The sequence below is a fragment of the Haliaeetus albicilla genome, chromosome 3, assembly GCF_947461875.1.
Source record: "Haliaeetus albicilla chromosome 3, bHalAlb1.1, whole genome shotgun sequence".
NCBI lineage: Eukaryota > Metazoa > Chordata > Aves > Accipitriformes > Accipitridae > Haliaeetus > Haliaeetus albicilla.
Genome location: NC_091485.1, coordinates 29600379 through 29626435, shown reverse-complemented (window position 1 = coordinate 29626435; position 26057 = coordinate 29600379). Strand labels below are relative to the sequence as shown.

The following is a 26057-nucleotide window of genomic DNA, read 5'->3' as shown; positions in this document are numbered from 1 at the left end:
CATGGAATTTCAACTTTAACTTTCAGTTAAATACCATTGTTCATTAATAATCTTGCTGGACTTTGCCACCGTGTCCTTTAGGTTTGGTATTGACCCCTTTGCATGGGCTTGGGACTCTTTCTTTGGTGGTGTTTTCTGTCTGATGGCTTTCTTGGAGAAGTTGGTCTTAAAGCGGGGGGGGGGGATATTTTTTTTATAAGTCATACAAAGCCAAAACAGCATAAGTTACTGTGTGCTAATAACATAAGGCTGGTATCACCCTTTTAAAGGCTCGTTTTAATAATGAATCTGTTTCTTTTTTGGAATATTAGTTTCATTAGCAACAGTCTACATCACTTTTTCTAAATAAGCAACCTCTCCACACCACCAGCTTACATGCTGTCATAAACACTAGGTCCAAGGACACTTTCACTGCATTGTTGGGATTTTTTTTTTGAGGCTGCATGCAATAATCCACTATTTGTCAGGCAAAATTCTCATGCATAATTCTGAAATCAGTATTTAATACTCATAAGGCTTTTTCTGGTTTTTAAACAAGTATTTAAAAGTGAATCAGGAATGCTGGTGTTACTAATGTTGACTTTATTTTTAATTGATTAATTTTAACCAAAAGTTTGTCACTCAAGAAATGTAACTTCAATAACACACTTTTAAGATAAATCAGTTGTATGATGCTGTTTAGAAAACAGGGGAGTTCTAAAACCATTTCTTAAAAACCCAAACAAACTTAAGATAATCACACTTTAGTATTAAAAATGAAAGCATATGTTCATTTTGCATGAACTAATACTATGCTATCCCTGTCAAGTTTCTTGAATGCTTTTATCCTGTACTGGGGTTTTCTTGGAAACTGGTGACTCCTTGGAATGTGAGATGTTATGTGAAATCCATATGTGATTACTATAGGCTTTCTGTGCAAGTTGAGTATGTTCCACAAGGAGGGGAGTGCAGCAGTGTAGGGCATGCATTTTGAGTACTTTGTTACTCTGGATATTCTCCTAAGCTAAGATCCTATGCTATGTTTTCATCAGTCTGCCTAGATGAACCTAATGTTGAACATGAAGTAATTTTTTTGTTCTTGCCTTCCTCCCACTCCATTTTTGATACTCAAGTGTTATGAACTGAGAAAGTAATCTTTAAAGAAAAAGAAAAATCTGTTGGAGAAATACTAATTTATGGTAACTATTTTAACTCTGTTATACTCTTCAACAAGGACTTTTTTCTTCTTTTTTTAGTTCACATGAGAGATCCTAATAATCAGCTTCACATAATTAAAAATTTGAAGATTGCCGTCAACAACATTATTACTCACCCACCTCAGCCTGGTGCCATTCGAAAACTTTTGAATGATGTTGTATCTGTCAGTCAGCCTGCTGAAGGACTAGTAGCTAATGTGATCACAGCTGGAGATTATGATCTCAACATTAGTGGTATGTAATGATATTGTATTTTTCATAACTTAAACTGGAATTTACTGTAAGGTTTCTAACCTTGATTTCAACTTCATGGCATGTATTAAAATTACTCTGAGAGTTGATCAGTTTTGAGTCATTGTTTTTACTGAAACTTCACATTTATCAAATAGTTTTGGTTTTATATAATGCTAAAAAAGTGGCTAAACTTAGTAATTCTTAATTTAATATTTCCTAATGTTATGATTCTTCTGAACTTGTGTTAAATGATCACATTTTAATGTAGAAAATACTCATGCTTTGGTTGTGTTAATAGCTCATCAGATGAGAGAGGTTTTCTTGTTACAAAACTGATATACTGATTTGTTATACTTGGCTGAATAAATATCAGAAAATATTTATAATGTTAGTACTAGTGTTCAGCTTTATGTTGAAGTTAGTCTTCCTGACTTCTTTTGTTTTTACTTAATACTTAATGCATAGAGTTCGTAAAGTTGTCATAAAAAGCTTAAGGAAAAAAGGTTTTGAGGAAAGGTTTGCGATTACTTGTCCTTCTTTTTTTTTGCCATGAAACTCAGTGCTTCATATTTTGCTGTCAAAATGGCTAGAATATTCTAAAAATGTTTTTTTAGATCTCCAAGGGATAAGGCCTTGTGAATAATACTAAATGAGACCTGATCTTGAGAGCTGAGAAGATTAAACTCCTCCCAGTTAAGACCCTAATCCATTAAAGCCTTTGAGTACATACTTAATTCAAAGCATGTATGCATTGCCCTCTTTAAACATGAGCGATTTATTGTACTTAAAGTTCAGCATGCAGTGAGGAATTTGGCTCTGCTATAGCAAAAGACTGACAGAACTTCATGAGGATAACTGATGTCATAGTATGTTGATTTTTTTTATGTTGATGAAAAACTTGAATAATTCTACATCCTTAATGCCTAATTTACAAGCACATCCTCAACTTGATGTGAAATATTGATATTAAAGGAAAAGACTTGACCCTGGAAGTTCTAACTGTTGAGAGCTATTGGAAACTGCACCCTTTCTTAGTTTCTGTGGCCTCGTTTATCTGTGAAATTTGTGAATTGCCATTTTTTTGTGAATTTTTTTTTTGGAGGGAAAGTCTGCTTCAATTCTAGAGACTGGAAGACCCTAAGAAAGCAGAATGATTTCAATAAAGAGACTTTCATAAGATTTCTAATGATCTCAATTGAGAAGTGAGGTATTGGAAGAAGGGAAGAAAAATAGTGGCTATATCAAGCCATGCTTTGTAGCTGTAGAAGCAAATAAATCTTTTGTTTTCCTTATTTGCTGCTGGAGCCTCAGATGTACAAATTACCATACTTGACTATCTTCTGTCTCTCAGTGATTAGGTTCTTATTTCCATTCAGACTGGCTGTATGCTTATGTGACAGAGAGATGTGTAAGTTGTTTAAGATCATACAGAAGGACAAAATCATGTAACAACTTTGTAGTTTTGTGGTATTCCATTTTAGGGCTTTAGCACAAAACGCTGGCAGTGTTCTTGATGATGAAACTTGGATCCCATTTCATTGTAGGAGGATGTGAGGTAGTCCCTAGCTTGTCAGGTAGAGTTCCTTTTCTAATTGGAAAACTATGAGTATTTACTAAGAAACTTATTTTTTCCAACTTTGTTAGAGCGTTTTATTGAAAACCAATGGAAGCATTAATTCGTGGCAACAAAAAATAATCTTTTGGCATGGAAATGTGAAATACTCTAATCTGTTTTGTAATTAGCTCTTTCTTTTGGTGGATTAGTTTTCTAGGATAGCAATATTAAAACATATTTCCTTAATCTTTAATGATGATCAAGTACAGTCCATTTTGAAGGAAGGCACAAACATTGTTTAAGAAGCTCTTGTATGAGTGTTTCTGGCAACTGGGATCATGATCATGCTCTTTTTTTTTTTTAGAGAAGTTTTGGAACTGCTGTGGTGAATTGGTTGAATTGTTTGTAATCCTTCTTTGTTACACATGTTGTTTAATAGTCTCATACTTTCATAATCATCTTGCACTGAGAGACCTGGTTGATTGCTGGAAGGATGCTTATGTTCAGCCATGCCTGTTTCTCCCATGTACTGGTGCATGTGGAGAGTGAGGAAAAGTGATCCCACTAAAGACTTAAATTTTTTTTTCTCTCAGATAAGTTTTCAGCTGGATCACTTCCCTGGCTATGTTTGTTCAGGGCTGCATAATGCTAGTGCTGGCATGCAGCAATGCAGGAATATGATGGACATAAGGGAAAATATTGGGGTAACCACTTTTAGCAGCTAACATCTTCAGTTACTTTAACTGTAGTACTACAGGCTGGGAGACCTCAGAAATTAGTGTCTTACATTTATAGTATCTTCCAACTAGAAAAATAGAAATAATATCTAAATATAACTTAAATCTTTACTACTTTATAGATTTACGTTTTTATTCAAGCCCAGAATTTGGGCTGAACCAGAAATTAATATTGAATTCTATTAAAGTACACTGTCAGATGTTGAAGATCCTGAAATGTTCATGATTAAGGTTAGCTGGAATCAAATGTCTTCAGTCCCTGATGGGCCTGCATGGTATGGATTTTCTGCTTCATGCTACCAGAGCATAAAAGCCAATAGTGTGTTTGCACCTGACCCTTTTTAGTATAATAATACCATGTTTTTTCTATCAGATCGCTCAGTTAAAGCTAGTGTTCCTTGGTACAGTAATTGGAAAGAGACACTGATGGAACTGAACACATCCACGTTTTATTCAGGTATTTTTTGTGGTTGGTGCCAATTTGCCAAATTGCCCTTTATTCCTTTTCCATGTGCCCCATCCACCTTTCCTTATCATCTGCTACAACTGTTTAGCACTTTTCTTGGCGTAGATGTGTGTTCCTCCATTTTTTTCCCCCTAAATGAAAAATTGTTGGTGATGGTTGTTTAATTTTTCTTTTAGTCACTTTTCTACTCCTGTTAATCGAAATCATTTGGTCTTGCCATATAGTCCATAAGCTCAGAGTGGTGGTGGGAAATGACCTGATGCTGTAAAAGCACTGTCTTGTTTGATCCTATGGAACTGTATACTGTCACTGTTCTGTATTTCAAATGTAAATACTTTCTGCTTCTATAGAGAAGTTCCTTCTCAGGGGATAGTAGCGCTTTTGAAATTGGAACTGAATTGCTGACTGTACTTAAAGCACATATTGACTATATTGACATTCTTTCTTGAGTATGACTCTCTCTTAAAAACCCACAACTTTCTAATACATTTTCACCTAGTTTTTAAGACTTATTGCTACCAAAACACATTGGTTATTGACTTCTCAACTTAGAGTGAAGCTCTGTGTTGTGGTCTGAGCCAGATTTTTATTGTTTTCAGTTTTGGATATTAACAGAGTTTATGCCTTTGGTTAGTAATAGCTATCCTTTCAGTAGTGTCTGTTCAGCTGCTGGTAAATGCCTTCCTTTCTGAATGTGCTAGAGTACCAGTATCTGTGAAATTCATCTTGGTCAGTCAGGTAGCTAAAAAGTACAAAACTTCATGAAGTAGACTTCTCATTCTTAAGCTGTTATGTATGAGTATTACTTATCTTTTGTTAACAATTTCTGAACACATTAACAAGTTTGCCTAAACTTCACTTCTGCTTGTTTAGTATACTGGAAACATGTTACTGGAAAAATACAAAACATACAGGTTTCTGTACCTAAATGACACAGTGTTGCTATGCACTGCTATAGTGTGTTATGAAATGCTATGTCTGTGAATTTTTTTCAAATATTGTTTTTGTTTTGAATATGGTGCATGTTTATTATTTTAAATATCTACTATAAATGATTACAGCCCTGTAAATGCTCTTGAGTGAATACTGTTAATATATGTTGTGGCTGTGTAGAGGAAATCCTGTTGCTTTTGTAGCCACTTCCAAGGTTCTTAATAGGCCGAATGAGAAAGTGGGAGGGGGGGAGGGAAACACCCCATAAAACAAAGTAGCACTTCCCTCTTTGTAGCTGTGTCAGATTTTAAAAACCTTTTTTTTGCTGTGGTTCAGCTGTAAAACAGAAATGGAAAACTGAAAATAGAGCTTGAAACCAATATGCAGTTGAAATTTCTGCCTTTAGTTTAATATTGTTTGGTTTGAACCTGAGTTACTATAAGGCTGTGTTATACTTGTGAAAAATATGCATATGAGTCACTTTCTCATGGTTTGTTTTTAATAAGCTGTGTTTTCCTCAATTGAAATAGTTGGCATATTTACATGTACAACTTAATAAAGCCAAGAGTTTTTTTATACCCTAGATGAGCGCTCAGAGAGCAGTTGCTAGAAAGGCTATAATCAAAATCTAGAAGTTTGCTTCCTATTGATCTTTATGTGAGTGAGATGTGCCGACTTCTAGGCTGAGTTCAGTTATAAAGTGTGACTATATCTGGCTTCCGTGTGGATGAAGCTGATGTAAGGTGGCCTGACAATGTAGGATTAAACAAAATACATTAACTTAATGTACTAGAAGATAATTCCAACATAAGAATGAAACTCAATTTCTTAAAGTCAGCTAAGAAATCAAGGTGGTGGGGGTTTTTTTGGGGGGGGGGGGGAGAAGGCGGGGGAGGTTTACAAATTGTTAGAAATTCTTATGTTAGTTAAATCAAGGAATGTGTTTTCTTGAGGCCATATAAAGAAAATAAATACTTTCAGGATTCCTTATAGTGCATGTTTTTCTGTAGTAGTTATTGTTTTCTAGTTTGCAGGCGAGTTTACACTGGATTCCAGCTAGTTCCAGTGTGAAACCAGGTTACTGGAAATGGACTGATTTTGCTCTGGGGCCTTATTTCCACTCAAGGGAAGGAGTTGCAGAATCGAGATGGCATAAACCAGAAATAATACTTCATTGCTTGACTGATAGTTGGAGTGGAGAGAAACAGACAAGATTTTTAAGTTCACATGTTCTTTGGATGTCCCAGACATACTTGTTTTGTTACTCTTAGGAGAATGAAATCCCTATTGTAAAAGGGCATTTGAACATTGCAGGTTAACATTAAAAGGCATTAATGGCACAACTCAGAACTGAGCTTTTAGCTCTTTGGATCTCTGCTTTGCCAGCTGGCAGCTGAACTGTTTATTTTAGCAGGGCAGAGGAAGGGGACTACTGTCAAGCCAAGTCATAACACTTGCAAAAGCTTTAGACAAGCTGGCAGGATAGGGTTCTGGTAATCCTTAGTTCCTCTACATACTCAAAAATTAATTTTGCATCTTGGTCAATTCTTATATCGCTAGCCAAGGCAAATTCAATGACTGTTAGAAGAATTTTTATTTGTTTTCTTTCCCATGTGTGTTTAAATGGGTGATAAGGAGTAGTTACCCTGACAAGGACTGAATACATGTGAGCCTACAATATTGAGGAAGTTCAGGATATTGAGGATATCTTATGCTTAAGATACTATTCAGTTTCACAGGATTTGATTCAAAGTGTTACTGTTTTTCCCACTTGTGTGTATTTTAGATGCTTTCTCCTTAGACTGTTCCTCCTTCTTTCCCCTGCCATGCAAACCTTGTCGGAGTTAGCAAGCCTCGCTTTTGGGTGTAGTCTTTCATATTTCCTTTTCATAAATGAGTAAACACAAGTTTCACTGAATATTCTAATTTGTCCTATCTTATTGTGTATTCCAGCTACTACTCCTTGGTTTGAGTCTTACAGAGAGTGCTTTCTTCAGTCCATGCCTGCTTCAGATCACGAATTCTTAAACCACTATGTTGCATGTATCCTTCGAGTGTTACAGACCTCTCTAGTGACTGCTGTTAGAGCTAGCTGCAGAAATGTAATGTAGGAGACTGAAATTTTGCAATAACTCTTTTTGCCATCTTTTTTTCAATATGTCTAACTATACAGACTCATTTCATAAGGGGGTCAGGGTTTTATTTGTGGTTAGTGTTGGTTTTTTTTCTTTAAAACACACTTTTTTGTGTCAAACAACTCCTAAGTTAATACCTGTAAACTACACTGCCTCATCCTAAACTGCTTTCTGCTGTAGCTCTTCAGGTATCTGTTGACTGTCCCTTATGTACAAAAGAGGCTTGTGTGTTTGGGATGCACCTGCTGCTTCTTATAGCTTTTCCTAGCAGATGGAGGGGGGAGGTTGGGGGGCGTGTTTTGGAAAATTGGTGAACTTTGAGCTATTTTGGACAAAAAGAAGTCTGGAAAGATGCCTAAATGATTTTACTACTTTTACCAAAAGCTAGGCCTGATTTGCTTGTCTACAGGGAAAATAAAAATACGCACTGTTTCATGAGGTAGCTGCTGTTTAGCTTTACAATAATTATAATGCTGCAGGTTTCATAACACCTACTCTGTTTCTAACTCTTTACTGTACTATATAATTTCAGTATGGTGAAACAGTTATGTTAGCCATTAGAGAGAACTACTTGTGCAGAATTAACTTGGTAAAATATTGATTCTGGCCTTTGACTTCTGAATTTTAGTAACATTTAAAGTAGAACTTGATTTCTGGCTTCTCTGAATTAATGTCTTCAAGGTGGATAGATGTAGCAGAGCAGGATATTCCTTATGATTGTGTAGTTGCATTGAGGTAAAAATCTGAACACTTCTGCTTTTTACTGAGAAAATGTTGCTGTGTTTATGAATACTGGCTGTTACTGTTGCTCAGGTGATACTTTAAAGTCCCAACTCTCCTTGGAAGTTGAAGACTAAAGTACACTGGGGGTGAATTGCAGTTATACGTTTCATATGTGAACAGTTGGTCTGTATCTAAAATCTTAAATGAACTATTAGCTATTAAGTATCAGCTTAAATTTGGATTCAGTGTCAGAACTGGAGCAAACTCCTGTTCATCTCATGTTACAGATGTTAATTAACTGACCATTTAAATAGTGTTTTTTTTAATCAAGACTAAGACCAAATTCTGATTGCACATACTTTGGTGGTGGTGTGTTTTACAGGCTTAAACATTGTACTTATCTATCTTATTTCATACACTTCCTATTTTATGATCTGATCAGTGGTTTGTTCCTGCGTTCTTTTGGTAAGTGTCCTTAACATGAATTCAGGTATGCTTGTAGTTTCTTCTAGTGAACCAGAGCCTGTGGAGCAATTTCTGAAGCTGTCTCAAGAACAACATCGAATTCAGCATAGTAGTGAATACTTATATCCCAAGTGGTTTATACCAAACACACTCAAATACTATGTGTTACTGCACGACGTAAGCACAGGAGAAGAGCAAAGGTGCGTCTTCTGCATTCAGTGAACTTACAGATGAACTCTTTGACTGAAATGTTTGCATTTATAAATTCTAGTGAGATTAGACATGCAATAGGATCCATTAACTAGTATGCTGACTATTATCAAGGCAGATTTCTTTAAGTATTATTTTTAGATCTTCTACTTGTGTTAATATAAAATGGAAGGAATTAGTCCTGGCTTCTTGGGGTAGATGCTTTCTTTGCTGGTTCGCTGAACTAATTCTCAAAGATTCTCAGTTTCACTCTTGCATAAAGGACTGCTTTAAAAATAGGAGAATTTTCCTTTTAATCCTTATGGATAATAGTCTAAAATAGTTTGTTGCCGTACACACTTAGAATAGAATTGGTTTGATATCAAGACAATTTATTTTTTCAGAGCTGACTCCATTTATGAAGAGATGAAGCAGAGGTATGGAACTCAGGGTTGCTATTTGCTGAAAATAAATTCTCGGGTGTCTAATAGAGGAATGGATGAACAGATACCAGATCCTTGGAGTCAGTACCTTCAGAAAAACACTATCCAAAACCAGGTATTATAGTATTCTAAAAACAATATATAAGGTGCATATGAAAGCCCATTTTAGTTGTGTTAAATTTTGCCGTAGTATTATCTATGTGTTTTTACAGAATGGGCTAATAGACAGACTTCTGACATAGCTATGGCTTTTTGTGAGGGTATAAGATGATTCTTCTTAAAAAACTGTCCTCTGTGCTACTTAAATTGACAGTAAGGAGTACTGAAATACTAGACTGAAATAGACTGACTGAAAGAATAGAGTTGTGCTTTATGCACTGACAAGAGCAAGTAACTTCAGAAGTGTCCTATTCATAGTAACTTTCTACCTTCATTTTGATTAATTTTCTTCACTCTTAATGTTAGTGGGTTTTTGTCTAGGTCTTCTGTATTTCACTAAACAGTGTGGGTGTGTTGTTCTGTGGGAGTATATGTGGTTGTTCTGGTAACTTGAAGCCCAGTCTGGTCTGTCATCTGCTAAGATGGCAAATGATAGTGTGTGTTAGCTCTTGAGTTCAGTTTGCAATAAATGTCTGTATTTTTGGCTTCAGGACCAAAAATATTCCTTCTTGAGTTTGCTTTTGACTGACCTGCAGTTTTAACTGCATCTGATTAAAAGGTTTGTTTGTGGAATCATAGTTCTTTACCAAATCTAGCTGGCACTGGAAAGTAAAAACATCTCGTATTCTGTAAGCCAAGAGGACCAGTAAGTAATGTTCCACCATAAACTAATTAGATTTTTTCTTTTTTCCTGTCCCATGCCAACTGTCCAACATAAATGACTTTTTTTTTTATGAGCTTGTTCAAGAATTGCTTTAGGGAGTATATTTTCACTGCTGTAGGCATTGCTGCATAAGCGTTGGAGTTGCTTGCATTAGTTTACAGTAAAGCTATTTGAGCAAGCCAGAAGATACTTGCTTCATTTGGTGAAGATAACTTTCATCTTTACAATAGGACAAGTTCTGAAAGCATCACAAACTACTTAAGAAATTAATATATATGAACAAACATGCTTTCTTAATAATTCAGTTAACTGTTAGTAAAGTTAACAACTACTGTTGACTGACTTACGTGTGTGCTCTAGTATTCTTAAAATTCTGACCTTTTTTCCTTTTTTTCTGGCAGGATTGCTATGAAGATTGTCCTTATACTGTCGTTTCAAACAAGAATACTGATCACTTGATATCAGATGGCTTAGACAGTGAAATTAAAGGTATTTTTATAACTTCTATCAAAACATTGATGTGATAGCATTTATATAGCTGTCTCATGTCTTGGACAGTAATCACTTGAGTGGTCTGTTAGGGAATTCAAAGTACTAATTTTCTAAATGCTCAAAGATAATGTAACCTGGTGTTCATGAAGCAAAATGCTGTGGTGCTGATCTGCTGGATTGGTGGTAATTGGTAGATGTATCCTTAATGAGATGGCTATTGATATATTGGGCTCATCTTTTGTAAGATTAAGCATCTTGTCTGCAAACTCTGACAATTAATAAGGTAACATAGGATTAATGGTTAATTTTTATGATAATAAAAATTCTGGTTAGTGTGCTCTAGCTTGGAAGCTGAGGGGTTTTTGTCATTGTTTTTGGCTTTAAATCTGGAAATGACTAGTGACTTACTTTGTAGATTGGCTGGAAGAACTTGCCTCTCAATTGAGCTCACAGATAGCAGAAGACAGTAAATGAAATTGAGTGCAAATTAATGCATGGCCTTTTAAATTTTTTTTAAAGCAGCTGTGTAGGATTCAGATGAGAAGCATCATCAGATAGGGAAGAAGTGGAGGTACCTCATGCTGTCTGGCCTGATTCAGCCCAGATCCTTCATACATGACTTGAAAGGCACAGGAAGACCTAGTGTATATAGGAGAGCCTGCAGTTGCCTGAAAAAGTGGCTTTTGAGGGCCCTACAGCCCGGATGTAGTCTGCAAGCTGCTGTTTGAACTTCATGTACCCAGCTTTATACTTCATGAGTAATTAATCCATTAAGGATTTGCTTTCACAGCTCAGCTTTGCTCGGTGCTAGTTAGGGCCAGATAAAGCAAGCTGATTTTCTTATTAAAAAAAAAAAAGGGAATAATAAATAAGAGAACTATGTAAGTCTTGGAGTGAAATGGTGTCTTGGTCTAGTTCAGAAAGCTAGATGTGATAGTGGTCAGCAGCCCTTCTCACTGAACTAAGAGGACTTCAGAGGAGGTTTTTTACATCATGATTGCTGGGAAGGACGTGGAAAATTAGTTTGGTTTTTTTTTTCAACCTTAAAACATAAACAGAAAAGAGTGTATAGATCCAATGGAGCTGTTGTTGTAATTGCTGCATTTTCCACCTTTCGTGAATATTTGACTTTGATTTTAATGTTTTCATACTTTTCCTTCAATGTTGCTGATACTAGTCAGTGTACATGGGCTTTCTTTGCACTGTAGTTGAGAACCAAAACCATACATATTTAGCCATGTTGTAGGTCCTGAGATTCCCTGAGCTTTCTGAAGAATTTCAGGAGTGATGTAACACTTGGGTAGTGCTCTCCTGCTGTCTGCTCTGCATTGGTCTGTAGTGCAGAATAACTTGTGAATAGCTTTGCTTAACAGAGTTCTGATTAAGGAAAACTTTAAAGTAGCTTAATGAAAATGACATTTAAAACCCAAAATGTTTAAGTAACTTTATACTTATTGGGGTCTTTGTTTCAAATTTCATTAGATGGCCTGTCAAATAACTTTAAGACTCACCCCCTTCAACTGGATCATCCCAGCGGCAGTTTGGATAGCACTGATTACGTGAAGGCTACTGCATCATTGCAAGACTCAAAGAAATCAAATTCTGGAACGCCTCATGGTGCTTGTTTAACGCTCACAGATCACGATCGAATTAGACAGTTCATACAGGAATTCACATTTAGGGGACTTTTGCCACATATAGAGAAGACAATTCGGCAACTTAATGATCAGGTCAGTTTACTCTTAAAAACACTTTGTGCCGTAATAAGAAAAAACAGTTGGGGTATAAATCCAGTTATCCAAAAATCTGTTTTGAAATTATTACTTCCTTCTGCATCTTAATGATTTGATGATCTTATTGAAAACTGTAAGTAAATTTAAGAGACATAGCTGAAGTTATCATTTTAGCTCAATTTGTCTTTTAAAAAAACAAAACCCAATTTGTATCAACAGAGCTTCAGTGCAAGGTGGCTTCTTGGTGAAAGCCTGTCTGAACTGTTATCAGCGATATCTGTCCTTGTTCCTAAAATCTTAATATTTTATGCTTCTGGACGATTCTGGCATGGGGAACAAAATGTACTTTTTGTTTCAACTTTAGAACACACAGCTAGAGTTAAGAAATGTATTTTTATCAATAATTGTCTGCAAAAAAGCTGCATACTTCAGTTGCTACTTGACAGGGGAGAAGTGCGTGGACACCCTAAATCATGCAATTCTGTTTTGATCTCAGCCGTTTTTGCAACTGAATATTCTTCTCTCAAACTAGGATTTTTTTGAAGTGTGATAGTTAATATCATGCCCATGTTAAGTCACGTACATGTGTTAAAGTCATCTCCATCACAGTAAGGTCCTTTCTTTTATAAGTGTTTCACTTTTATATGGTCTTAAACAGCTGGAGAGATGGATTGACTTACATTAATACAATCAAATTACTGTATTTAGCATTAGACTTGGACGCAAATATCAGCCTGTTATCTGAACTCTGTATTTTGATTGAATTGTCTATTCAGGTTATAGTTTTAAGTATGAGGGGTTTTGATACTAAGAATCATATCCTGTAAGGAGTACTCTCTCCCTGAATTGACTTGTGGCAGTTTGTATATGCTGACCATGTTTGGAAAGTTTTATGAAGAAACAAAAAAAAGTGCATACATAAAGTATAGCAAACAGGCTTACCATTAGGAATGTAGTACTACATTCCTAGTCACGGTAAGAAAAGCACGATGTTACGATTTTTAAAACAATCTTTAAAAAGAGATGTAGTTTGCCTTAGATCTTGGGAATGGTAATTCCCTGTGGAAGTTTCCTTGTTAGTGGAAATTATCTAAAAGAATAGAGTTGTGTAACCTTGCTTGCAGGTTTGACTGGTACCCTTGGCACTTGAAATCACTGTTCACAATGTGGTAATGCTTTATGTGGGTGGTGATGGGGAGAATATTCTTTCTTGAAGTATGTACTTAGTCTAGATTTTAGATTGGACTAATACCAGAAATTAAGACATTATGTTGGATTTCAAACAGAAAAATCAAATGTTTCAGTTTTTAGGATTGAGATGTGTGCAGCTTACAGCAACAATAGTGAACCTCAGCTGTCTGAAATAGAATAAACAAATGAATTGCAACTTCTCAGTGTCAGTGATTCATTCTAAAGAAGTGTGCTTTTGGTTATTTTGTTGTTTTTATTTCTGTTTTATGGGAAAAATAATCTAGGAAGCCTTAATGAAGCTTGGGTTTTTATATTGGTTTATATTAGTGTATCTCTTGCAATGTAGTGCTCTAATTCAGTGTCTTTTTGCAGTTAATATCCAGGAAAGGCTTGAGTCGATCACTGTTTTCCGCTACTAAAAAATGGTTTAGCGGCAGCAAGGTTCCAGAGAAAAGTATTAATGAACTGAAGAATACCTCTGGTTTGCTGTAAGTAATTTCAGTCTTACCTTTAGATCTAAACTGAAAATGTACCTTTTTTTGGGGGGGGAAGGGAGGTGAAGGGAAAGCCTGTGTTTATTTGATGGTGTTCTGCAAAGTGAACTACATGAGCAATATTGTAAAAGACTTTAATTGGAGAAATCATGAAAAGTGCTATGCCTAAACATGTACAATAAAGGAGTAGCAGAACTTAAAGAAAAAAAGGTTAAAAGAAAGTGTTTACAGAGCCATCTTCCTGCTATACTTACAGTGAAGCTTTCTAAGTTACAAAGAATGTACATTTTTAAGAGTAATAGTAATAAAAAGAAGTTATGGTCTGCCATAAGGGATTTTTTTAAATTAGTACAAGCTATTTCTTATTTAAGCCAAACCCCATGTATAGGTGGTTTTTTTATGTAACTATGTAGTTTACTGTGGTTAAGTGTATTGCTTTTACAAGTGAGAGCTAAATTACGGGGAATTTTTTGCACCTGTATTTTACACTAAAACCAGCTTTTAAATTTTACCAGAATATTCATTCTGTAAACTTTGTAATTTCCCTCTATGAATGAGGATGTATAATCATGAAAAGCACTCTCTTCAACTGTCTTATCTTAAACACAGAAGTCTAAATAGTTCTTGGACGTTACCTAGCCAAAGTTAATGTCCCTGACATTACATACTGCTTTAAATTCGTGGGTTGTGTGTCTTTGGATTGATAATCAAAATGTTGTTAATTTTGGCTTTCTGCATTGAACTTGTAAGCATGGTTTGCTTTCTACAAAGTTTGACTAACAAGTGTTTGTGAAAATGTATTTGATCTTCACTGAGGTGATTCGTATATATTTGACTAATTGGAAGTTAGACTGATGCTTGCAGAGAAGAGGAATTTGCCCAGTGTTTTGGCATAAGGCATTAGTTTTTTAGTGGGATTTTTCTTTCAAGAGATATGGGGAGAAATAATTACAGCTAGGTGAACAAAGTCTTATTTTTTTCATTCTCATACAGCTCTGTTTAACAGTTAATCTTACTGAGCAGTTTGTGATAGCTGCATACTTTTTTCAGTATATCTTGGCTAAGAGGAATGCTTGCTTTGAATGTTAGTGGAACAGTGAATCTTGTTAATCAGAAAGTAGGGTACGAAACCAAGTTACGTGCGGCAGAAAGGAAGCAGCTTCACTCTTCATAGCTGTTTTTTGGGTAAGGCTGAAGCAATGCAGTTTTTATTCCTACTTTCTGAATAAAAATTAAGATGAGAAGGGACAACTTTATAGAGCATGTCTTGCTCTATTTATTAAAATTATGACTTTGAATTTAAATATTTGTATTTATAGGTATCCACCAGAAGCACCAGAGCTTCAAATCCGGAAAATGGCAGACTTGTGCTTTTTGGTGCAACACTATGAACTTGCATATAGCTGTTACCATACAGCAAAGAAAGACTTCTTAAATGATCAGGCAATGCTTTATGCAGCTGGAGCACTGGTTGGTACTTCACATAACGTAAACATTTTGTGAACTTTCCTAATAATCGCTAATATTTGTCTGAAGGTAACAATGCGATCTCTTCCCTCCACCTCCAAATTTATAAGGGTCTTGCCAAATTTGCTGCATATCTTTAGCAAATTCTAAAGTGTTCTCACATCTGTTGGCTGCTGTTTTATGAAGGGAATAAAGGTGTGAATAAAAATAGAAGAGTTAATTCTTAAAATGTGAAATATGGAAAGGACAATACCTAGAATGCAACCTCTAGCAAAATGGATCTTTAAACTTTTGGTCTGATAACTCAAACAGGTGTGAAATAATTTTATAGTATCTCTTTTAGACTTTAGCAAAATACTTATTTGACAGGAGGTCAAGACTATGTCACTATTAATATGGTATTCTACCATTTTTTTTAAGACTCTTGAGGGATATAGTTTGAGTATGTCACTGCTGAATTTCACTGTAAACACATATTCATTAATTTCTCTTGAGATTGAAAGTATATGTGACTAAAACAATTTTCAAGATAAATGGGAACACTGGGGAAAAAAGTTTGTTTTAACAATTTTTAGAAGCTATGTTTTGTAGACTTTAGTCTGGTTAACTTGTTAAAATTTGAAACTTTGTGGAGCTGTGGAAGAGTTCTTGTACACTGTCCCATCTTGATGTAAAACATTTACATGTTTATTTTTGCAGTACAATTTTGCAGACAGTGGCTCTGCATTTGGATAACCTGAAAAGTTACCTTAATTTCTTAATGAACCGTTTGTGGAGCTCTTAATTATGAATTTTTGCAACCTACAAGTCTTAGCCTTTACTTACTGCAGAAAAACTTTGCTATCCTGTCTTCACCCCATAAGCAAAGAGTGCGTGTTTACTAGAGCTTCCTTAGAAGCTGAGAATGTAACTTCCTTTAAGCAAAACTTAGAAAACAGTCCTCATCTTAAAATAAATGGTAGTGCTGCTTTATCAGAAAGACTATTCCTGCAGTAGGAAGTTATCTCTTGGACTTGTAAAGCAGTACTGAATCAATGTTTCTGTATATTGTCAGGGGTCCCATCAACTGGAAACACTTCTGTGAGTGTGTATAATTCTCTTGCTGTTGTCTGGTTAATTACAAGCAGAGCCATAAATAGGCTATTGTATTAAACCTTTTATCAGTCACAGTGTGTTGGGTATGCTTTTATATGCCAGTAACTGATTAGATGAAGATCTTGAATTAGTAGCTGTTGAAACTTGTTTCTCAGCATTTTGAGCTTTATAATTTGTTGAAAATACTACAGTGTCAGTAGTCAATTTCTCTTGTAGGAAATGGCAGCAGTATCAGCTTTTCTTCAGCCTGGAGCTCCTAGACCGTATCCTGCTCATTATATGGAAACAGCAATTCAGACCTATCGAGATATCTGCAAGTATGTTGTTTACTTCGGTACTGATCCAATGAAAGTTGAAAGACCTAGTGGCTTAACTTTCTTCCCCTGCACAGTGATAGTGGCAGCTGACTAAAAGATCACAGAATGATGGTAACTCTTTAGAGTAAGATATGTTAATTTATCTAGGATAACATGGAAGGGGATCTGTGCCATTCTTAGCAGAGTGCTTATTAAGCTTGTGTATTGGATTTACCTGCTAAGATTTTGGTAGTGGGGTGGCTGCAGGTTGTCTTCTGTGAGAAGACAGCAGGAGCTGCCTGTGTTGGACAGAGACAGTTTTCACCCAGCTCCAAAATGGATGTGCTGCTGCCCAGAACTGAGCCTGTCAGCAATGCTGGTGGCGCCTCTCTGATAACATACTTAAAGGGTAAAAATCACTGCGCAGTAGCTGTGAGAGTGAGAAAATGAGAGAAACAGCCCTGCAGACACCAAGGTCAATGAGGGAGGAGGAGAGCGAGGAGGTGCTTCCCTGCAGCCTGTGGAGAAGACCATGGTGAAGCAAGTTGTCCCCCTGTAGCCCACGGAGGGCCACAGTGGAGCAGGGACCCACACTGCAGCCTGTGGAGGTCCCAGTGCCAGAGCAGGTGGATGTGACCTGAGGGAAGCTACAGCCTGTGGAAAGCCTATGCCAGAGCAGGTTCTTGGCAGGAGCTGTAACCCGTGGGGAGCCCACACTGGGAACAGTCTGTTCCTGAAGGACTGTACCCCACGGAAGGCACCTATGCTGGAGCAATTCTTGATGAACTGTATCTGTGGGAGAGACCCCACACCAGAGCAGGGGAAGAGCATGAGGAGGAAGGAGCAGCAGAGGTGAAATGTTATGAACAGATTTCAAATTCTTTTCCCTGTCCACTTGCCCTGCTTGCAGGGAGGAGGACGTAGAAGAGTTGGGAATGAAGTTGAGCCTGGAAAGAAGCAGGAGTCAAGGGAAGGTGTTTTAGTTTTGCTTTTATATATCACTAGCCTGTTCTGTGTCCTGGTTTCAGCTGGGATAGAGTTAACTGTCTTCCTAGTAGCTGGTACAGTGCTATGTTTTGAGTTCAGTATGTGAAGAATGTTGATAACACTGATGTTTTCAGTTGTTGCTCAGTAGTGTTTAGACTATAGTCAAGGATTTTTCAGCTTCTCATGCCCAGCCAGGGCACTTGACCCAAACTGGCCAACAGTGTATTCCATACCGTGTGACGTCCATTTTCTCCCCCATCCCACTGGATGGGGGGGGAGTGAGTGAGCAGCTGCGTGGTGCTTAGTTGCTGGCTGGGGTTAAACCACGACATTCTGTTATTAATTGGCAATAAATTAATTTAATCTTCTCCAAACTAAGTCTGTTTTGCCCGTGACTAATTGGTGAGTGATCTCCCTGTCTTTATCTCAGCATGTGAGCTTTTAAATCTAACTTTCTCCCATTGTCTTGCTGAGGAGGGGGTGTGATAGAGCAGCTTGGTGGGCACCTGGTACCCACCAAGGTCAACCCAGCATAACTGTTTCTGGCTGTTGGACTACTTGTTTATCAGATCATTTAGGTGGATCATTTTAGTTGGTATTTCTATAAATACAATACTGTCTTCAAAAATGCTTTCTAGCTTTGACTTTTGAGAAACTGCTGTTATAGTAGGGTAGGACGCTTAGTGTGTCAATTTGTATGTGGTTGTCTTGCAGGGGAATGAACTTAAATGTATTTTACTTTACAAAGGGTAAGCAGCAGAACATCAGTCTGATGTGATATGGAGAAAATGTCTCAGATTTGAGGTGAAAAGTTTTCCATGGTTTGTTTGATAAATATTTATTAATACACTTATGTTTTTGCTTTAGGAACATGGTTCTGGCTGAACGCTGTGTGCTGCTTAGTGCTGAAATCTTAAAAAGTCAAAGCAAATATTCAGAGGCAGCTGCTCTTCTGATTCGTTTAACCAGTGAGGTAAAACACTTAGTAGCTTTTCCCATTCTTGCCTTCCCCCCATTTGTTTACTTACCCAAGCACTTCTAGGTTACATTCTAATTCTTGTCCTATGATATTTTCTAGACAAAGGTAGCAAATCAGCCAATATAAAGCATGAAGTGAAAAAAACCTCTGTTCTAGTCAAGTGACTTGCTTGATTTCTTTAAATGTGCATTTGTTATCTTTGGCTTTACAACTAATTTTTGTTGACTTTTGCTTAGCTCTTGTATGGCGTAATTTCAGTTTAAGATCTAACGGGTTAAAAGTATTAGCATGGCTTGCCAGAGCCATAATGGTTACTATCCTGCATATGATCAGAAGTTCTCTAAGTAACTAAGGCATTACTGTAGCTCAGCTGTTATGAATCATTAGAGTCTTGCTGTAAGTGAAACCTAGTCTGAACACTTCTGTAGTATTAATTGGTGGAAATTGGGCATGGAATTAGCTTCTAACAGCCCAGAAAGTGTCTTGCTTGAAAAGTGAAATGAATGTAATACAGTCAAAGTATAGCATCTTCTATGTAGCTTGGAGGAAAGTCTAACTGGCAGTTAGTTCTGGCTTTGTGGCCAGCTGCACCAAATGTGATGCTTCTGAGACTTTTCCTGGGACAGATTAAGCATGGAATAAATTTGCTTAGTTCTGTAAGTTTCGCTCTCAAGTGTCTTTGTAGCTTCATTCTTGCCCTTTCAACTTAAGCTTGCTACCAAAATTTATGTGAGCAGTATAAATTATTTAAAAAGAAATTTAAATACTACTGGCTTTGCACAATCATTTTACGACTGAAAATTATATGTAGTATGCTTGTGGTGCCTTTTGGCAGTTGCAAGGAAAATCTTCATAGGATACTGTATAGGTGTCTCAGAGTATATTTGTAGTCCAGACACATACTTGGACATCACTGATAGCATGGAGTTCAACTGTGGTAAAATCAAGTAGATTCTGTTCCGATTGGTTAAAGTAATATAATTGTGTCTTGGCATGAGAAGAGCAGGGAGTAATAATAAGAAATTGTACATTATTAAGAAATCATTCTGGTTCTTGTGATACAAATTCACTAAGTTCCACTGCTCCCTCTATTTTTCCTTCATCCTGTTAAAGCTTTTGGTTTGTTTCTAGCCTTAATATTTGCAGGGGGAGGGAGGGGAAAAGGTAGCAGAGTACTTCAGAAGTTATAGTAAGTATTAGAAACTGTAGCCTGAGTAACTGAAAAAGCAGAAAATATTTCTTCTGTGACTGATACTGAAACAGGTTGATACGTAAATCTCTCCACTGGGGGAAAAAAGTGTGTTTGATATTGAACACTGTACATGTAACAAAGTGAAAAATACTTCTAGTCTTATTTTCTTTTGTATGCACACATATACATACTATGTTTGTATATAAAAATCTTCAGCTTCACAGCACTGTTACAGCCTACTGTCCCTCTTAGCATTAAAACAAGGCCACTGTTATCTTTATGTTTGTATTCAACTTTGAGGCTAATTCTTCTTTTTACTTTTAAATAGGATTCAGATCTTCGCAGTGCACTTCTGTTGGAGCAGGCAGCCCATTGCTTTATAAACATGAAAAGTCCCATGGTTAGAAAGTTTGCATTTCATATGATATTGGCTGGCCATAGGTTTAGTAAAGCAGGCCAGGTAAGTATTACCTTTCTGCATGGAAAATATGTTTGGTATTTGATACTTACTCTGAAAAACATGTTAAATGTGTCATTAGTCTGGAAAAAGATGCTTGGCTTCTGACATTTTTGTGTTAGTCAGAAGTACTGATCTTCTGAACATGACTTCTGCATTGATCAGCTTAGTCTTTTACTTCTGTATTTGAAGTAATGCTGAAGGTGACTGAAATGCTGAAGGTGACTGACTTGAAACTTAAGTGATGTGTGTTTTTAATTTCTGGGTCTCAATTTTATGCACTGTGAAATACAAGGCTTTTTATTTGGGTAAAGGAGTATTTTTATCTCAAGAGTGAGTTGCAGGAGTTAGGGGTTTGTTAAACTCTAAATTTATTAGAGTAATAGCAAAATTTAGATCTCTCTTTTTCCTGGTGCCTCAACCAAATGCTTTCTAGTGGAGGTGCAGGGTATGAACAGTTACTACAAGACAAACTAAAACATCTCTTTATGGCTGCTTAGACTTAAGTAGCAATAAAACCAATACAAATCAGATTGTTTTTACTACCAGTCACATTCCTGTGCAGGTAGCTCTAACTGTGGTAAATAAACTCAAAGTTTGTTTGACACAACTTGTGTGCTTTATTTCTGCCTCAGTTGTGGGATAGACTCTCTAAATATAGATTGTGCTTGATTCTTGCTGAGGTTAGCCATCTGAGTTCAGTTATGGGGCTGTCCTTGAATACAGTCAATTTAAGTTTACTGATAAGCTGCAAACCTGTGATACAAATTTATTTCTATTGCAAATCAATAATACAGGAGAACCCAGGCATCAGAATTCTATTTGAAACAAAACCCTGTGGTCTTGGGAGGGGTTGTTCTCCTACCCCACCCAATCTTGTTTTTATCATCCTGGTAAGGACCAAGAAAGTATTGTTGTATTCTTGACTTCTGTTATTAAAATCACAGATGTGAAGAATAATAGGAGTATTTCTCCCCCCTCCTTGGTTTTCTTCATGCATTAGCTTCCCTGTCTATTGTTATGACAATACACTACTGACAGGGAGCTATTGATCAGAGGTTTTTTATTTATTCTTTATTTCTCATTTGTTTGCTTGGAAAAGTGCATGCATTTTGTAAAGCTTTGACTTCTGTCTTCATGTAACAACTCTCTCGTCATCTGTGTCTCATTCTTACACGGATTCTGGTTTCCAAGGAATGCTTTTTCAGTGTTACAGTAAATGTAGGTTGTTTTTTTTCCATATCCTTCGAGGCATTAAAATATTAAATGCTACTGAAGAGAAGTCAGCCAGGCTGCTCAGCTGCATACTGTAATACCGTATTTTAAAGTCCCAGTAGTATCTGCTGATGTTAAGGACTTATTGCTTGTACCCTGTCATCACCATACCAATTTGAACATATCTTAGATTTTTCCCATTACTGCTGTAAATAAGGGAATGCTGTTCCATTTTTTTAGAAGCTGAGACTTGCCTGTACAGTGAATGCCTATGCAGATGTTTAGTACCTAGACTTGGGATTGAATACCCAGGTCCTGATGTATCCACAGGAAAGGAACTGTGGAGCTGATTGGGAGCAGAGCATCTGTCTCCCAGTGGGTGATGTGATTGGTAATTTTGTCTTGTATGTACTGTAGGGCTGTTTTGTTGGTTTGCTTGGCACGGATTTTGTCCCAAGTGTGTCTACTGAACATCAATTGACTGGAAGCGTCACACTGAAAGTTCAGTTACAGAATTGAAATGAAATGTGTTGAATCTAGCCTATATCTAAGGCTTGGCAGTAGAACTTTAGCAGTTAGTCCTAAAGCAATGCAGAACACTTTTAAAAGTAGTATTCTCTTGTTACTTGCTTTTTTAACTTACTGCCTGTTACACTAGTCTTTGAAAACATGAACTTAATCTGCAGGCTAGGCTCTGTACTGTAGGAACCAACACTTCTGTGCTTACATTAATGTTGACCAGATGCTATGAAGTGTAGTTCTGCAAACATTCCACTTAGCATAGTGGGGGTGGTGGTAGAAACTTCAGTAACTTCTCTGACTGATCAATCTTCCTAATATTACAATTAAAACGAGTGGTTAATGGGATTATTTGAGAAGTTAACTTGGTTGTTTTTTCTTGCAGAAAAAACACGCCTTACGTTGTTACTGCCAAGCCATGCAGGTTTACAAAGGGAAAGGCTGGTCTCTTGCAGAAGACCACATTAACTTCACTATTGGTCGCCAGTCCTTTACGCTTCGTCAGCTTGACAATGCTGTGTCTGCCTTCAGGCATATTTTGATCAATGATAGTAAACAACCTCCAGCTCAGCAAGGATCTTTTTTAAGAGAATATCTTTATGTTTATAAGGTAAATGTATTTTCATTTTCTTTATTCCTTGAATAATTAATTTTATTACCAGTAATTTTCTATTAGGTCATTAAATGATTTTCTGTCTTATCTGCTTTGTTCCAGGATTGGTTTTTTTGTGTAGTTGATGCATTCATTTTTTACTTTAGGCTTCAAAAAAACAAATATGCTGTATCTCATGTATGTATTAAGTGTACTTCCAGTGATGGGTATTAGTGTGACTCTTTGTGTGTGTGTTTTATTATAGAAGATGAACTCTTACTTTTGAGGGTCATGGCTGAATTGCAGCTTGTGATAGCTCAGTTTATTTTAGAGGAGGTGGACCTGTTTTGTTTTGATCAATTTATAGTGATTTTTGAGACTTTTGATGATAAACATTTAGTAAAGACTAGGTAGTGCTGTCATCTTTTCTGGTACTATAAAGTACTCCCCATCCATGTTATAGTGAATTTTATTCTTTAATATGGGTTTTTATAGATCAAGTGTCTCTGAGTTGGCTATAAGTTAGTGAGTGATTCTGGGTTGTAGTATACCATTTACGTTCTGGGATGTTTAGTGCTGATATTGCCACACAACTTGCAGCTGTGTAGTTACTTGCTGTCTTTTAAAGCTTGTAAACAGAATTGCTGTGGTGTTTGCTAAGTTATGGTAGACCTTACCCAAGATTGCACAGCTCAGCTGTGGTGAGAGTCTTGTGTAATGGTGGTGGTGTAGTGAATGTGGCTTATCAAATTGTGAATTAGAGAGTCAAGCTTTGCATTAAATAAAGCTTGTTAACAGCCATGCAGCCACAATAGTGATTAGAGTGCTGGATTAAAATCATTATTCTTTTTCCATAAAGATTTAATGAACTTTAAAATCTTAGTGAAGAAAAAATACTACTTCACACTGTCAAAGCAGAAGAAACTATCAAAACAGTTAATTGAAATTATTTGTTTCATCTTAAAAATACGACCTGTTCAAACATTGATTGCTTATAACTTGGCTTCCTTATCATTCAATCATTGGTAACGTACAGCATGGACATTCTGTATTTGCATAATGGCATGACACTGTTTTCCTTCTTTGCTTCAGAACGTAACCCAGCTATCACCTGATGGTCCCTTACCACAGCTTCCTTTACCATATATTAACAGCTCAGCAACCCGTGTTTTCTTTGGGCATGATCGAAGACCAGCAGAAGGTTAGAAAATTTTATGTAAACAGATTGAAGTCCCTTATTTATGGAACTGAAATATATGTAAGAATTTGTCATTTAAAAAAGATATCTTTCATTATATAAAACTAATGTGACAAGGTAACTTATTTAAGAAGACTTCAAAAGAAAAGCTTAAGCTTAGTATCTACTCACTTGATGTTTTCGGACTTCTTGCATAAATATGAAAGCTGCGTATGTGGATGTGCTGACTTCCAATATTTTTCATAGCTGGAAAGCTTCAATGCAAGTTTGTAATGAACTTAATGAAAGGGATAATTAATGCTTTAGCAAATGCTAGACACTAGTGCCAATGCTAGAAATTAGCTTTACAGTTAACTTCTTGGATGAAATGTTTGTAACGCTGTGATTTATGAATGTAAAGTAAGCTGAGTGGACCAGGGCTGTACTGTGAAGCTGTAGACTGTCATAAAGTAAAAAGAATCTGTAAACTGAGTATACCATGTAGCATGCTAAAATCTTAAAACTCCACAATTTGCAAATGGGAGTATACTCAAATTATCCTCAGCATTGTCTTCCATGTATGTATTTCAAAATGTTGTGCAATTCACTGACTTAAATCAATTGTAACATAAAAATGGCGGTGTCTGAGAACTTAAAATATTTTAACAACTTACCAAATTGCTAGTGCAGCCCTCTGTTGCAACTGTTGCATGCCACTGTTCTCATGTTCTAAGATTGTCTTACTCATACTAGGTGAAAAGCAGGCAGCTACGCATGTAAGTCTGGATCAGGAATATGACTCGGAATCATCACAACAGTGGAAGGAACTTGAGGAGCAGGTTGTTTCTGTGATAAATAAAGGAATAATACCTTCAAACTTTCAACCAACACAGTTCTGTTTAAATCGCTACTCGGATAACTCCAGATTTCCACTTGCTGTGATAGAAGGTAAAGTTAAGATTTATATGTTTCAGAAATAAAGTGAGCTAGATAAATTTGTACAATATTTCTTGTGTTACTGTAGATTTAAACCAATGTTCTTGTGCAAGTTGTTTGCACAAGAATGCTTTGAGTTAAGTGAACCTTCAGATTGTGGTTGGGATAGCCTGTTGTCGTTATTTTCTTGCATTTTTTTAATAGAACCAGTAACTGTAGAAGTGTCTTTCCGAAACCCTCTGAAAGTTCCACTTCTTTTGACTGACCTTTCATTGCTGTGGAAGTTTCAACCTAAAGACTTCAATGCAAAGCATGATGGAGAAACAAAAGAACTGGTAAGGAGAACATCATCCTTTTTCAACCCAAACCAAACAGTTACAGTTATGGAGTATATATTAAGTCTTCAAAATTCTGTGGTGTGAAAACAGCTGGTTTAAATGTAAATTTAAAAAAAAGGCAAAAAAAAAGTAGCTACAGAATTTCTTTATGCATTGTTTAAATTCTCCTAGATCCATAGGGCACAAAGCAGCTGAGTTAACAAATGTACTGTAGTGAGTATTGTACAGCTTAATGCAAAGCAGAATACTTCCAACATTTCATTGTATGTGTAGTATGTCTATTTTGAGTAACGCTGGCCTTGACCAGCAGAAATGACTTGCAGTGTTAATAGTTACATTATCAAATACCTTTTTCTTGAGCTTGGAATGTCACTACATCTTGAGTACGTAGTGAAATGTATGTTCTGAAAAACTGTGCTGATATGACATAGGAACATCTTTGTATCTCGATTAGAAGAATGAAAATTTATTGTATTAAAGTATTCAAAACGTTAATTTTTAGATGAACTACTTACTACAGTTTAACACTTCAACTGATGCTGCCAAAACTTCCCTGTGAAGGACTGTTCTCACATTCCTATTTTTAAGGTTTTAACATGTTCTGATACTGAATATTACAGTAAATTCCTTACTTTGGTTTCCTGGCCAAAAGCATTTGGAACATAGTGATCTCTAAAGGTGCTGTAAGTGTTTGCCAGAGTTATAAACATGGCTTCATATAAATAAGTCTCAAGGATTACCATACGCATTCCCTTCTGTTCTGGTCTGAACTGCTACTTTAATGATATGGTAAATACTTCTGTGAGTATCAGTGAAATTGGTTGGGAGTGGTTCCAACTTATAGTGTTAAATCTTAAATTTCTCTCTTAAGTAAATGTTTACTGAGCTCTCTAGCTGCTTTAATTCAGAAAGCCTGAGAAGCTGGGCATAGAGCACCTGCTGGTCCTAACTGTCTGCAGTTTGAAATTTGTATGCTTTTTTTCTTGAACACTTTAGGA

General features: G+C 36.4%; 1 protein-coding gene across 4 annotated transcripts in view; it reads left to right on the top strand.

The window, feature by feature from the left end:
• The window catches only part of TRAPPC8 (trafficking protein particle complex subunit 8), a 57985-nt gene that overhangs the window by 5391 nt on the left and 26537 nt on the right, over window positions 1–26057 (top strand). For 2 of the 4 annotated variants that reach the window (XM_069779234.1, XM_069779235.1), the window contains exons 2-17: window positions 1236–1430; window positions 4096–4179; window positions 7075–7164; window positions 8470–8644; window positions 9038–9191; window positions 10301–10388; window positions 11874–12121; window positions 13688–13803; window positions 15129–15279; window positions 16588–16688; window positions 18522–18627; window positions 20154–20285; window positions 22402–22626; window positions 23701–23809; window positions 24539–24733; window positions 24926–25056. In XM_069779234.1, the coding sequence (XP_069635335.1) occupies window positions 1236–1430; window positions 4096–4179; window positions 7075–7164; window positions 8470–8644; window positions 9038–9191; window positions 10301–10388; window positions 11874–12121; window positions 13688–13803; window positions 15129–15279; window positions 16588–16688; window positions 18522–18627; window positions 20154–20285; window positions 22402–22626; window positions 23701–23809; window positions 24539–24733; window positions 24926–25056 (2300 nt within the window). The remainder of the gene's footprint in view (window positions 1–1235; window positions 1431–4095; window positions 4180–7074; window positions 7165–8469; window positions 8645–9037; window positions 9192–10300; window positions 10389–11873; window positions 12122–13687; window positions 13804–15128; window positions 15280–16587; window positions 16689–18521; window positions 18628–20153; window positions 20286–22401; window positions 22627–23700; window positions 23810–24538; window positions 24734–24925; window positions 25057–26057) is intronic. The other 2 variants (XM_069779236.1, XM_069779237.1) reach the window with 1 other exon arrangement.